General features: G+C 39.7%; 2 protein-coding genes across 5 annotated transcripts; one reads left to right on the plus strand and one right to left on the minus strand.

The window, feature by feature from the left end:
* The first annotated feature begins 1,159 nt into the window (after positions 1 to 1,159).
* Positions 1,160 to 6,831, plus strand: pkd2l1 (polycystic kidney disease 2-like 1). The gene is made up of 15 exons (XM_029127062.2): positions 1,160 to 1,674; positions 1,824 to 1,937; positions 2,668 to 2,795; positions 2,882 to 3,135; positions 3,221 to 3,445; positions 3,533 to 3,761; positions 3,845 to 4,015; positions 4,096 to 4,277; positions 4,359 to 4,479; positions 4,552 to 4,650; positions 4,728 to 4,849; positions 4,922 to 5,039; positions 5,139 to 5,269; positions 5,362 to 5,473; positions 5,688 to 6,831. The coding sequence occupies exons 1-15, from the start codon at positions 1,398 to 1,400 to the stop codon at positions 5,763 to 5,765; spliced, it is 2,361 nt and encodes a 786-aa protein (XP_028982895.2). The 5' UTR covers positions 1,160 to 1,397; the 3' UTR covers positions 5,766 to 6,831.
* Positions 5,512 to 13,727, minus strand: tial1 (TIA1 cytotoxic granule-associated RNA binding protein-like 1). Of its 4 annotated transcripts, none has more exons than XM_029127809.3 (13): positions 13,547 to 13,727; positions 12,977 to 13,073; positions 12,692 to 12,790; positions 12,507 to 12,561; positions 12,325 to 12,412; positions 10,724 to 10,799; positions 10,339 to 10,447; positions 9,738 to 9,833; positions 9,581 to 9,665; positions 9,274 to 9,400; positions 8,799 to 8,941; positions 8,588 to 8,707; positions 5,512 to 5,786 (listed from the first exon to the last, which is right to left on the minus strand). In XM_029127809.3, the coding sequence occupies exons 1-13, from the start codon at positions 13,573 to 13,575 to the stop codon at positions 5,732 to 5,734; spliced, it is 1,179 nt and encodes a 392-aa protein (XP_028983642.1). In that variant the 5' UTR covers positions 13,576 to 13,727; the 3' UTR covers positions 5,512 to 5,731. The 4 variants fall into 4 exon arrangements, with proteins under 4 accessions (XP_028983642.1, XP_028983644.1, XP_028983645.1 ...); XM_029127811.3 differs by lacking the exon at positions 13,547 to 13,727 and adding an exon at positions 13,417 to 13,457; XM_029127812.3 differs by lacking the exons at positions 12,977 to 13,073; positions 13,547 to 13,727 and adding an exon at positions 11,454 to 11,523 and having other exon boundaries at positions 12,692 to 12,777.
* Positions 13,728 to 13,746: the final 19 nt, after the last annotated feature.

Below are 13,746 nucleotides of genomic sequence, written 5' to 3' on the forward strand. Positions count from 1 at the left end.
CTGTATACAGGTGATGTTTTAATTGACATATTTGACAACAACAAACATTCTAGTAGGTCGCATCATATACATATATTATTATAACATCATGATATCAAACCCTTATAATGTTCACAGCCAGTTCTGAGGCTCACAGCGAGACTGATGGTAGGTCATCCGTCGTCCGTGGCGTTGCCTCCCTCTGCTCCCTGGGGAATAAATCCTCCTTTTGTCCAGAGCTGCTGTGTTCTTTGATAAGACACAGTTGTGTCAATATGAGAACCAATGTCTTAATTTTTTGAGCAATTTCTTTTCCTAAATGAAAACTTTCTCACACTTACAAAACCTTTATAAAGTTTATTAACGTTAATGTAATTTCTGAATACGTGTAGAGATAAAGCACTCGGCCATGTGATCTGTTACCTCCTATTGTTGGAGTCACCGGCTACAGATTTAACTGGCAGCCATGGGCCACTCAAAAGTGACTGTTAGTGCTTGAATGGTGGCACAAGCCACAGCAGATGAAGGAAGCCTGTGGGCCGGGTCCTGTCACGGCTTCAGCGGAGGAGGAGAAATTAAAACTCTATTGTGTGTTAATGGCTGCGTGTAATCGCTGTGTTCGGAGCCAGTGAAGCAGAACTGCCCATCGCTGGACCCAAACCCGGCCTGCCTCAAGTAGAATACATGTACAGGAGTGTGTCCAACTGCTAATGCATGATGATTTGTGTGGTGACACTAATAGGAATTTTTATATTTGTTTGTTTGGTTTGTGTCAAATTGCTTCACAAATGGATGATAAGAATCCACAGCTTTGAAATGTGTCGGACCCTAAATGACACAGCTGGTCTGCTCTTCATTAATTCATCCACAAACGGCGAACCGTGGATAATAAGCATGCAATTAAATGATTTCCTTTAGAGGGGGCTTTACTGGATGAGTTGGTAATCAATAGTGACAACAATGTGCTCAGCATGGAAGTAATTGAGATGGCAAAGCAAATTAAAATGTCTAATTAGTGCCAAATTATTGATGTTCGCTTTGCATGGCATTAATAAACGGGTGTGATTCTTCCCCTCAGCTGTTTGTTCGGCCGGTTTGAACAGGGCTGTTATCGAGATTCAGTTCAGTTCATTTAGGTTTTAATTCTATAGAGTGAACTAAAGGCCCTTTACTGTAAATATATTCATAAATATAATATGACACATAAAATATAACTTCATTTTGCAGTTTATGCTGGCTTCATTTTAAAATACGGGTTGACAGTTACCTCAGTGTTTTCTAACCAGGTCTCAGCCTTAACACTACAAAAGCTCCGGGACGAGCGGCTGCTCCCACGTCACAGCGTGTGCGTCACACAGTCTTTATAAGCACCCCTCCGGCAGGTGCTCTGCTTCACTTCTCCCTCCGACCCCAACGCCATGAACAACCGGGCCGACAGCCACCTGACGGCGCAGGTGGAGTGCGAGATGGACCGACTGGGCAACGGGGCCTGGGTGAACCAGGGCTACTGTGGCTCTCCACCCCCGACCCGAACCGTCAGCACCGTCTACGCGCCCCAGACCCTTTACAAGGGCCCCACAGAGAGCATGTACAAACTGGACACCCCCGCTCCATTCCTCCACCCGTCAGAGGGCCCTCAGTCCACGGAGAAACCCCTGGTGAGGAAACAGAGAAGCTGCTGCTCATTTATCAAAGGTAGGAACTGAGTTCATCGATGTGTTCCTGCTTTGGAGTCTTAGACGCCAATCAACTACTATAATTCAGTGTCAGAGTGATGGTCCATCTAAGCCGACTGAAAGGACCCTCGTCTGTGTAATATAACAATGTCGGACATCTTCTTGTAGGTCTGTGGGGAACAACGCTGACTGAAAACACCTCCGACAACAGGGAGCTGTTTGTCCGAACAACCATACGGGAGTTAGTGGTCTACCTGGTTTTCCTGGTGGACATGTGCCTCTGTAGGTATCAAAATATGCATGAAGTGTATATAAGCAGCATTTGCAAATCATATTCTTCACTCCAAAGTATAAAGGATAAAGTAAAAACTGGAGTAATTAGTCAGAATGTTGATCCTTAATTCATAAATCTTAAAAAAGTAAATATTGAAACTCGGGAAACTTCTAATTACAAAATGAATAGATGTTTTGCATCAATCATCAGTAATGTGTCCGATGGATGATGTGGCTTCTGTGTCAGGTTAAATTTTGAATGTATGTATTATTGTTGGCTGTTTGTCTTTCAGCTGCGGACGTCATTATGAGTCAGGATGTTACTGTACCGGGCACTTTAGACTGTTGACCTATCATTAAAGGCTGCCTCCTGCTTTAATGCCTACAATGGCCGTTCCCGTCCCTCGGCCTGAGAGCCATTGTCCCGCGGAGCATCGGGGCTGAAAGGGAGATGGACACGCTGCATTTGCCTCTTGGCGATAAGAGCATTAGGCCTGCGCCATTGTTGCTTTGTCTGGATGGGTCAGACATTGTTTGAGGGGTTGTTTGCGTCAGGCCAACGTCGCTATCTCGGCAAACAAACCACAGATGCATTTGACTGCAGAGACATAAACATAGTAGAACAAAAAGCACACCTTCAATGAGGTTTTGTGCGTGTGATCCTGAGTGCTTGTGGCAGCGATCAGGGATCCGCCTGAGCCAACGCAGATAATCTTAAACGACTGATGGTGTCTTTCAGTGACGTACGGTATGACCAGCTCCAGCACCTACTACTACACCAACGCCATGACAAACCTGTTTGTCAACACACCCAGTGCCAGCGGAGGTAGCTTTCAGTCCATCGGTGCAATGGCCGACTTCTGGGCCGTGAGTTTACCTCCATATTTATTTCTTCACCACTGTCCACCACACTATATAGTACATAATATTTTGGTCTTTCCTGCTATGACTAGTTTGCCCAGGGCCCCTTACTGGACGGCCTCTACTGGTCTACCTGGTACAACAACCAGTCCATGAATCATGGAGACCAGTCTTTCATCTACTATGAGAACATGCTGCTGGGAGTCCCCAGAATCAGGCAGCTCAAGGTCAAGAACAACTCCTGCAAGATCCCCAACGACTTCCAGGAGGAAATAATAGGATGTTACGACGTGTACAGCGAGAAGAAGGAGGACGACCTTAGCTTTGGGCTCATCAATGGCACAGCGTGAGCTACTTGTCCTTTCTGTTACTGTTACATACCAGCATCACGTTTTCCTGACAGGTTAGTGTGCACTCTTGTACTGATGCAGCTGGACCTACCACACTGAGAAAGCAATGAATGGTTCCTCCTACTGGGGCCTGCTCACCACCTACAGCGGAGCGGGATACTACCAAGACCTGAGTCGAACCAAAGAGGAGAGCGCGGCTGTGCTGGAGGAGCTGATGAGCAACCTTTGGCTGGACCAAGGAACCCGGGCTGTCTTCATAGACTTCTCCACATACAACGCAAACATCAACATGTTCTGCGTTCTCACGTATGAAAGCGCACGTGACATTATCAACACTTACAGTCAATGCCAACACTCCCGGCGCCTAACCAAAGCGTTCCCCACTGCTTCCAGGTTGGTAGTTGAATTCCCAGCGACCGGTGGAGCGATCCCGTCCTACCAGATCCGAACAGTCAAACTGCTTCGCTACGTGGCCACCTGGGATTACTTCATCCTGGGGTGTGAGATGGTCTTCTGTTTATTCATCCTTTACTATATTGTGGAGGAGATTCTGGAACTTCGCATACATAAGCTTGCCTACTTCAAAAGTATCTGGAACATACTGGATATTGTGATAATAATGGTACAAACATCTTTATTTACTGGATTTAATCACCTAAGGTAGCTTGGCGTCAATTAAAGACGCATCATAACTCTCTTTTCCAGCTTGCCATCGTCGCCATCATATTCAACATTTTCCGAACGGTCAAAGTTGACAGTCTGCTTGGCAGTCTGCTGCGTGACCCTGGCATCTATGCCGACTTTGAATTTCTGGCCTTCTGGCAAACACAGTACAACAACATGAATGCGGTGAACCTATTCTTTGCGTGGATCAAGGTACTGTACAACGCTCGCCTCTGCCCTCCTAACATTTGACTCCAAGACTCCAAATGACGTGTGCTTACTCGTCCTTCTAGATCTTCAAGTACATCAGTTTCAATAAGACCATGACTCAGCTGTCTTCTACACTGGGACGATGTGCTAAAGATATTTTGGGATTTGCGATCATGTTCTTCATCGTCTTCTTTGCCTACGCCCAGCTTGGATATTTGCTCTTTGGGACAGTGGTTCAATCCTTCAGTACCTTTGCAAAATGCATGTAAGAGATGTTAGAAACAGCTGGAATTAATTAAGTAGCACAGCAGGGCCTCAGCTAATCAATTATTTCTCTTTCTTCCAGTTCCACACAGTTCAGGATTATCCTTGGAGACTTTAATTATGATGCCATTGACAGCGCTAACAGAGTTCTGGGGCCAATCTACTTTGTGACCTATGTGTTCTTTGTCTTCTTTGTCCTGCTGGTAAGCCACTTTGCTTAACTTTATAAGAATAACTTTGAGAAGTGTCATTATCTCTTTGCATTGATCCCTCAGAACATGTTTCTGGCCATCATAAATGACACATATTCTGAAGTAAAGGAGGAGCTCTCATCTCAGAAGGATGATCTGCATTTCACTGACATTATCAAACAGGTAAATGCAGTGGAATCAAAGTAAAAATGTTTCTATGAGGTTTTCAAACAGTTACAAAGAATCCTTCTGTAATTTAGAGCTATATGAAGACATTTGTGAAACTGAAACTTAAAAAGGAGAAAATATCGGATGTTCAGAAGGCACTGCAGTCTGGATCTGGAGAAATTGAATTCAAGGACTTCAGGGAAACTCTGAAAGGGTAAGTGGAATTATTGTGTATCAAAAAGTGACTAGTATTAAACATAACCTTTCTATTCTGGGGATTTTGCAGGATGGGACATGGTGATGAGGAAATTTCTGCAGCCTTCGCACAGTTTGACTGCGACAAGAACCAAATTTTAGACACGAACGAACAGGAGAGGATGATACAAGAGCTGGAGGAGAAGAGGGTTAGTAAGCCATACCATGATAAATGAGGCAAACAGAGTAAAGCAGAATGAATAAAACAAAAAAAGCTGTGTTTTAATGATGGTCTTTCAATGTTTCAGAATGCCCTGAGTGCTGAAATCAATGATCTTGGAATGAATTATGAGAAAGAATTACTGGAGAAGCCTCCCGTTAACTCTGAGCAGAGGAACGACCCCAGCCAAACCAATGTGGACTGGGAACAGTTTCTAAGGTGGAAGATTTTAACATTCCAAAAATTAAAAATAGTGTAAATAAATGAAATTCACTCAATACCTAAATGACCTTTCTCCGATTTTCCAAAAGCCTGACAAGACAGTTTGTGCATCTTGAAAACAATATGGCTGGAATCACACTGAAAATTGACCTGATCATGGAGAAACTAGGATTACAAGAGAAAGCTCATAGGAAGGACATGGTAAGAAAACCCATTAATGATATTACAATAGAATGGACTTAGAAGTTTAAAGCTTTGTCTTTATTTTCATATTCATATTTTCATTGAGGACTTGCAGAAGAGAATGTATAAAATCAATAGTTATGTAACAGATCTGTGAAGTAACCTGAGGAGATGGAGACTATTCTGAAGGCTAGTAATTAGAAAATACTTGTCTGGGTGTTCATTTATCCAGAGTGATGATGGGAGTGTCCTGGTTTCCATGGACAAAGCGCCACTTCAACTGGATTCTTCATTTGTGTCTCGTATGTAATTAACCTCCGTCAGCGGGTCACTGAAACAACAAACAAGTCTCCAACGTTCAATGTGAAGGTTCATCAAGGTGTATAAATCAACTGACAGTATGATCCGCTGCTTTTTAGTTACAGACACTGTAACATGTCTATACTGTACACATTATGGAATTCTTTATTAGCAGATTGTACTAGTGCTAATTTATTAACCTGGCAATGGATTAGGTAAATATAAACATATGTGCCTAGCTTATGCAACTTTAGGCATCGCACTCAATGTTTGCTTTGCATTTAATGCCTATGAAAGCTCTATTACAGTTGCTCATTGTGTACCAACCATTTTGCAATTACATGTTTAAAATAGAAGTGATTATTTACTCCATTATTCTTTATCAAATACACATTTCCCAGGCTATTTTATCTAAGTAAACAAAATTTGTCAAATTTCTTTGTTTACAAGTAAATTACCAAATTAATTGAAGACAGATTCCAGCTAATGTATAGAAAACAGATGCTACAAATGTCGTAATGTCTGTTTAATATTTGTTAAGTAGGTACTTTATGGTGTCTGAAGGTGGTCTAAGGCATTAGTACTTTTGATGTGTTGCCGTTGGGATTTTTGTGTAAAACATTTAATGACCAAAACATTTGCTTAACAACTATGTTCAAAAGTCTCTTTATTTGAAGTGTCTTGAGTTCTCCCATTAAATGGAAAATTCAATTCATTCTCTCATATTACTGCAAAAAGCAAAAATTACCAGTACATTCAATATTTTATGCAACAAATATATCACATATCTTAAAGTGTGTAGTTCAAGCTCAAACATCAACTGCTTTCTGTCACATCCTGAAAGAGGCACACAAACGTAAAGATGGGAAAATCAATAAAGGAAAAACAATTAGTCTGCAGTAAAGCCAGTAAACAATGCCAAAGTTGACATTATTGCTTGAGGCTTATTCATAAATTATATTACCAAAATTGAAATCATGGCAGTTCAGTTTATAGCTATGTACAGTACTTTCACTAAGGTTTATGATCAAAGTTTATATTTACAAACCTGTGTTGTCACATAGCCCCCCCCCAAACACATAACATACATAAGATATAAGAGATATCTAATTAACTACCTAGTTAGGAAAAAGAGACAGGCTTGCAAGGAGTGGAATATACCGGGAAAAATAGCATTATTGCAAAAAAAAATCCAAATGGGAAGACAAGGCTTTCTTGCAAAATAGTTTATATATGAAACATTGAAAAAGTCTGTAAATACTGAGAGAATTCAGGGAGCACTGAAGGGCAGAAAGCTCCCATTATACAGAGGAAGCATTCTATATTCAGTGGAATTACTATAGCTGACAATCTGAACTAACAGTAAGCTTCAAGCATTGCTTTGTCTATACAAAAGTGGGTGTTTAATACACAACATTCTGAGTAGCATTAAGCAAGTTGAAGTTAGGGGCTGGTTTTTGTGCTAAAATGTAATCTCTGCAAAAAAATTCAGCCATTAAAATAAACGAGTATAAATTAGCAAAGGTCAACAAAGGATGAAAGAAATTACTGAAGATGTGGAAATTCCTCGACGAAACCAGCCCCAGAATCAGCCCACAGTCTGCTGCCATTACAAAGTTTAGGATCAGACATGTTTTATAACATTGTCTTTATGTACGGAACATGTACTATAGCCTTACCTTTGGATTACAGGATTATGAATTAGGTGAGGCTACAATGAGGTGTAAAATATTATCCATCAAAAGTCTGCCAAAAACATGCAGATCACAAGAAAAACAAACTAATATTTGATTGCTTTGAAATCAGTCTAGAAAAAAAATCCTTACACAATATTTATCTAAGATGTACCACTTCACGCTAAAAATCTGCTTTAAAGCCAGAGCTGTTTTTACACTTGAAAAGGTACCGTCCCCCAAAAAAGGTTTTCATCAGTGAGTGAAAACATGACTGGATATTTAGTTACGAGCTTGAGTCAAGCCCAGAGCAGGCTGTCTCAATTACGCCGCTTCGTGCATTTCAAATTATGATTACTGATTCGTGGCGACTGATCATATTCATTTAATGTATTATTATGCACAATACTGTTTCATTAAAAACGGACACAGTACAAAAATCATTTGAATTAATGTATGAATATGAATACCCGCTGTATGTAAGTAAACAAACAGTTTGACATGTCTGTAACAAATAATTTCCTTTTGTGAAATAATTAAAAAACATTGGCAAACTGAGATAAGATATTGCTTTAGTTTAATAATTTTAAATTAATTTTTTAATATTACTAAACTATCCTTTTCCAGTTTCAGTGAGCAGCTGGAGTAAACTGATATTTTTCACTAAGTGTGCTTTTAACTTCACAAAGTAAATGAGTACATTCTGATTCACACACATTGCTGATAGTTTGAATATTAGATGTGTCACACTGGCTTGGTGATGTTTGGCCCTGTGGTCAACTTACCGAAAGTGTAATGAGACAACACATCAAATGGTTTGTCTACTATACAGATTTGCAGTAACCCTGCAAATCCTTTAGGTGAGATTTTCATAGGTCTAGACATCAAATTACACAGTGTGACACACAATGACAGTTTTTTTGGCTTTAGCGCAGGAGGACTTTATCACATCAGAAATATAAATTATCATCCAATTAAATCAAATGAACACTGTCCTTTAAAAAATAACTTTTTATGATAACTGCCTGCTACAAAGGCTTTATGAATGTGGCCCCATCCTTCTTCAACCACAGCAGCTGTGCATAAGAAGCAGCGCTGTGTGGTCCAGAAAGACTACTAGAGCCCCCTCTGTATAACAGGTATTTTAGGGCCAGCTCACTGTGTTTGATAGCCAGCCATGCTGAAGTTGGCAAGGTTGGACACGACTGAACCGGGTGTGGCTGAAGCCTGGGATGATGGCGATCCAAAGTTTCCCATCCAGGTCGGTGACTGGGGCTGCCTGAAAAGAGCCCACCAATGTTAAAGTTAGCAGCCATCAAAAAAAATTTGACCTGTATTGGAAATAACAGGAAATCATCAGTAAAACTCACTCTACACCAAATCCTTGCTGGTTCCACGTTTGCCCATACATGTTGTAGGAGGGAACTTGCCACCCATTAGTCACATACTGCCCGTACTGCTGCTGTGGACTGCTGTAGACCTGGTTCCACTGTCCCCACTGGCCATACTCAACCTAGATGACACCATCTCTTTAGAAATGACTTATTTCTATGATATTACAAAGACTATATTCAAAAATTGTATCCCTTTGTTTTAGTCTGCAAACTTTAGAAATAAATAGATTGAGCCATAGTTCGTAGTAAAAATTCCAGCTAATGTCAAATTACAAACAGATAAGCATGAGAGTGGGTGCTGATTTTCTATCGATCAGAACAACACCAGAAAATATAGTTAGTATTTGTCATGCTTCTTGTTTTCCAAAAACCAAAGGTCGCCTAATTTACTTACCCCCCCCCCATTTATCGTCATTTACACAGTCTTCAACTTGACAAAGGAAATTTTTACCTGTTGCTGCTGACTTTTTGCCATGTCAGGAGATTCTTTGCCCCAGTAGCACTTAACTACATGTCCTTCAATTACTGTACCATTTACTGAAACAATGGCATGAGCCGCACTGTCATGGGAAGAAAACCTTAAAAGGAAAGCAGATGTTTAGCAAATAAATGTTTAAAGCAATGATAGCACAATTGAGATTTCTTTTAGAGCTACAATATTCCTAATTTTAACAGTGCTATAAAGACAAAATATCAAGAGAGCACTAAGTCAGGTATTATATCGCTTTGCACTTAGCTGAAATTGACAGAGACATTACCGGATGAAGGAGTATCCTTTCTCTGGGAAAACTCGAATTTCCATTATTTGACCAAATGGTGAGAAGGTCTGTCGCATTAGATGTTCTATAAAAAATCATCACATAGTTAATATAGCGATAAAATACCCATGGCATGTTTTAAAGACATAACACTTGCCCGATAGTCCTGTCTGGATCCCTCCACAGTACACGGTACAGTTCTGTGGGCTGGACTGAGTCAGTACGTCATCAAACTTCAGGTGCTTCGAGCCATCTAATAAACAACCATGGAAATGTTTTATACAAGAATATTTACACATCAACTCCTAGTACACCTTACTCAAATCAGTAACTTACCATCAGTTATACATTTAAATATGAAGTGAATGCTCCAAATTTATTTGGCAGAAACAAACAAGCAAATGCTGTATTTATTTACACTAATTATATTGAAGTACTAAGTACTAGGCTAGAATGTGCATGTTATTTCCCTAATATAGTGACCAGTAGAAAGAACTGTGTATTTGAATTTTTATTAGAATGACCGATTCTGGTAGAAGCTAAGCGAAGGAGATCAAATTTAGATATTTTCAAATTCATTATTGACTGCGTTGCTTTTAAATTGACCATATATTATAACTGGTTTAAATCTGAATTGTATCCAAAGCAGCAATGAAAATAAACAACCTGTATTTTGTTCAATAAATCCAACAGCAGCGTGGGGTACGTCGGTTCCAGTCATAAAATGTCACAATATGCGGGGTACTTAAGTAACTTACTGTCTTGGGCAGTCTTTGGGGCTGGTGGCTTACGTGTTGCCCAGTTGGTCCTGATTTGACGTCCTCCAAGCCACTGCCCCCCCATGTTGATGATGGCATTCTCTGCATCCTTCAAGTCCAAATACAAGATAGCTATAATTCTGAAGTTTTATAAATCTCTCAAGGTTATTAATAACCAGATATGCTATCTGTCTAGTTCTACTGTAACTAGCATTCAAGATGGTGATGGAAAATGTAATAATGATGATATTAAATGACTTAGTTTGTTATGACTATGTTAGTAACTATGATTAATGCTATTTTAACTAGTATAAATTCTTTAAAGTAGAATAATAACAAAAAATTGAAATAACCTTCAGTCTGTGTTCTTGCACTGGAGCCTTACCAGTTTGTTGTAGAAGGACACAAATCCATACCCCTTTGATTTGCCTGTCGCCATATCCTTCACAACACGAGCATCCCTGGAGGAAAACGGAATTACAACTTAAGTGCTTTTCTCAGTTTAAACATTTTTTAAGTTAAAAGGAACCACGCAAAACACACTGAACTGTGAATCCGCTGTCTGAATACTCTGTCCTACAAGTATATTAACTACATCACCTTGTACTGAGCACTTACTCCTACTGTCAAAGCAACACAAACAACATTACAGTTACATGCAGCTTACAGTTGTGTTTTAAATACTTCCAGATGGGACTTTGAGACTAAAGCACAAATCCTGTCCAACAGTAGGCTACTGGTTTAATTTCAGCTTACACTGAATTATTTTATAGATTACCATGCAAGTCTTAAAATCTGCTGTTGGTGCTCTTCATACAAACATTAACATTCAGAAAAAGAATCATAAAAGAGAAAAGGAATTAAAAGGCATACGTGGCCTGTTAACAGATTTCTTTATTTTTCCTGGTCAATTCTTTACCACCAATATGGAGTATGGGAGCTGCAAATTTTGAGAAATTGACATTTTCAGAAATGTTGGAGGAGGATCATTGCACTACAAACAACACTATGCAAACAAAAATAGACAATCTGCTTATCTAAGCTAGATCATGATGACATATTGCATCTATGAATAAAGACATATTAAAAATTGAATAAATAGAGAAAAAAACTACATCTGAGTCTCCAGAGTGCACAGTTCCTTGCTGTTAGCCTTCAAGCTCCTGTCCAATCCTATGAGCATTTCTGTAAAATAACCAAAGTGCTATTACTTTACTGAGACTAAAAGCTGTTCAGGTTTATACACAGCTAAACATTTTACTGACATACTGTACAGTTTACTTACCTAAAATATATATAAAAATAACTAGGAGCCGACTCTTGAATGATAAAAAAGACAACTCAATGCACATCAGAGAATAACTTTGATAGAGTTCTTTTAATTAATGATGATTTAATTTAATTAAAATGCTGAAGAATTCTATAAGATGCTGAAGAACACTTTTCTAAATGATGAACATTGTGTCCATTCTCTATACCTCTAAAAAGGTATTTTGGGCCATCATCAACTATGTTTACATGCTTAATGCACAAAATCAAAATATGAAGTTCTGTTGTCCTGACCAATTCGCATATATTTGACATGCTAGAAAGCACCCGAGAAAGACTCATGAATAAGGCAGTTCACTGTCTGCCCCTTGACTCCTAAAACCAAAGTTCCCCATTTCTTTTCATGGTACTGAGACATTATTTTTATCCAAAAACAAGAGAAACAATCAGAGCTCAGATGTAGTTTATGCACACTCAAGGCACTCAAGACTCTAAATGTACAACAAAAGCCATCAGTATAATTAGTTAACTTTTTCATTTTTTTGTCTATTCAAAGTTAAAGTCAGTGCCCATGTGGTATGCATGTAAACATGGTCAGATGGTTGTTTTAAGTACAAGCTTGCAGTAAGTTATTATACTGTATGTTAATGAATAAACGTGCAATGTAGCACTACAGCCATACTACACTTTTAAATAAATGTTTCAGTGATAACTTACGAGATTTTCCCAAAAGGTGCAAACGCAGCCTTGACATCTTCAGTGGTAATCTCAGGGCTCAAATCACCCACAAAAACATGGAAGTGATCTAAAATTTCAAAGAAGACAAAGAGATAATAAGAAAACATTATTAAACTCCGATAAATTTTAGGTAAAGCCCTAGAAAATTAATAGATACTTACTGGATGTGTCTTTCTTCTGGCTACTTGGAGTAGTAGCCCAGTTTACTTTGACCTCCTGAAAGTCAGAGAACAGTCAAAAGACAAAACCTGAATTATCTAGACAAGGTACAAGAACATCAAGGAAATACTGACTAAGGTGAACTGAATAACTGGCTTTGCATCTTAGATCAGTCAAGTTGCCCTACCTTTCCTAATATCTTCCTCCCATTCATGGCTGCAAGGGCTGCCGCAGCATCCCTGTGTTCAAAGAACTCCACAAAGCAATATGGGTCGTTGCTTGTATGCTGCAGGAGAGAGGATCAAGCACAATTTCCAACAGTAAGCGTCCACAAATAAAACCACTGGATCGGTTAACAGGTAATTTCCTTCATATGACGGAGTGGTGGAACATCCTGGTGTTAATATCAGAGCAGGGGACCTCAAATGCAGAATATATATTTAGAAAGACTGAACAAGTAGTGTCTACTTACCTCCGTGATCATTTTACAACTTTTGCAAGGCCCGATCTGAGTGAAGAGCTGCAGAATCAAAATTTCGGTTACATCCCTGGAAAGGTTCCCCACATACCTGGAAGAGATAGGACAAGACACACTGTTAATTTTCTGTCCAGGTAATGATCACGTGGTGCAGACAGCGACACATGGGTGACTTACTCCAACAACGTTAACTTTGTTATAGCTTTGGCCGAGAGAAATTAATATGACTGTTGTTCACATTAGCTTAGTGTTAGCTCAATTATCGCTGCAAGTTGTTCCCCCACGTAGCATTAACTGGTAACTTTGGACAGTTGCTATCGGTGACACTTACAAGTTACGTACGCATATATCTGTGGAACCCAGTGTGTAACGTTTATTAATTTGGTTTTACCTCATCGGACGTCACTGAATTATACATTTTAACATTTTGTTACCTGGTAAGTTCTACTCGGACGGCAAAGGCAGTGGGTAGCCAAAGCTAAGCTTGCCACCGGTTCGAAACGTTAGCAGAGCTAAGGATAGCTAGCGTTTAACGACATGGTTTACAGGCCCAAAACGACTTACAAGGTTCTGGGGTGGATTTCGTCATCCATGGTCGACTCTGACAATCACCGGATAGAAAACGTTGGTTACTAGCTAGTTAGTTAACGATAACCGTCTCTGGTGAGTTGGTTTCGACTGTGACAGCTACCAGACTAGCTTACGGCTCAGAAGCTAGCGCTGGCTAACCGGGCACTCGGGTATACGTCACGGTGCGCGTGCGT

This window comes from Betta splendens, chromosome 15, assembly GCF_900634795.4.
Source record: "Betta splendens chromosome 15, fBetSpl5.4, whole genome shotgun sequence".
Lineage (NCBI taxonomy): Eukaryota > Metazoa > Chordata > Actinopteri > Anabantiformes > Osphronemidae > Betta > Betta splendens.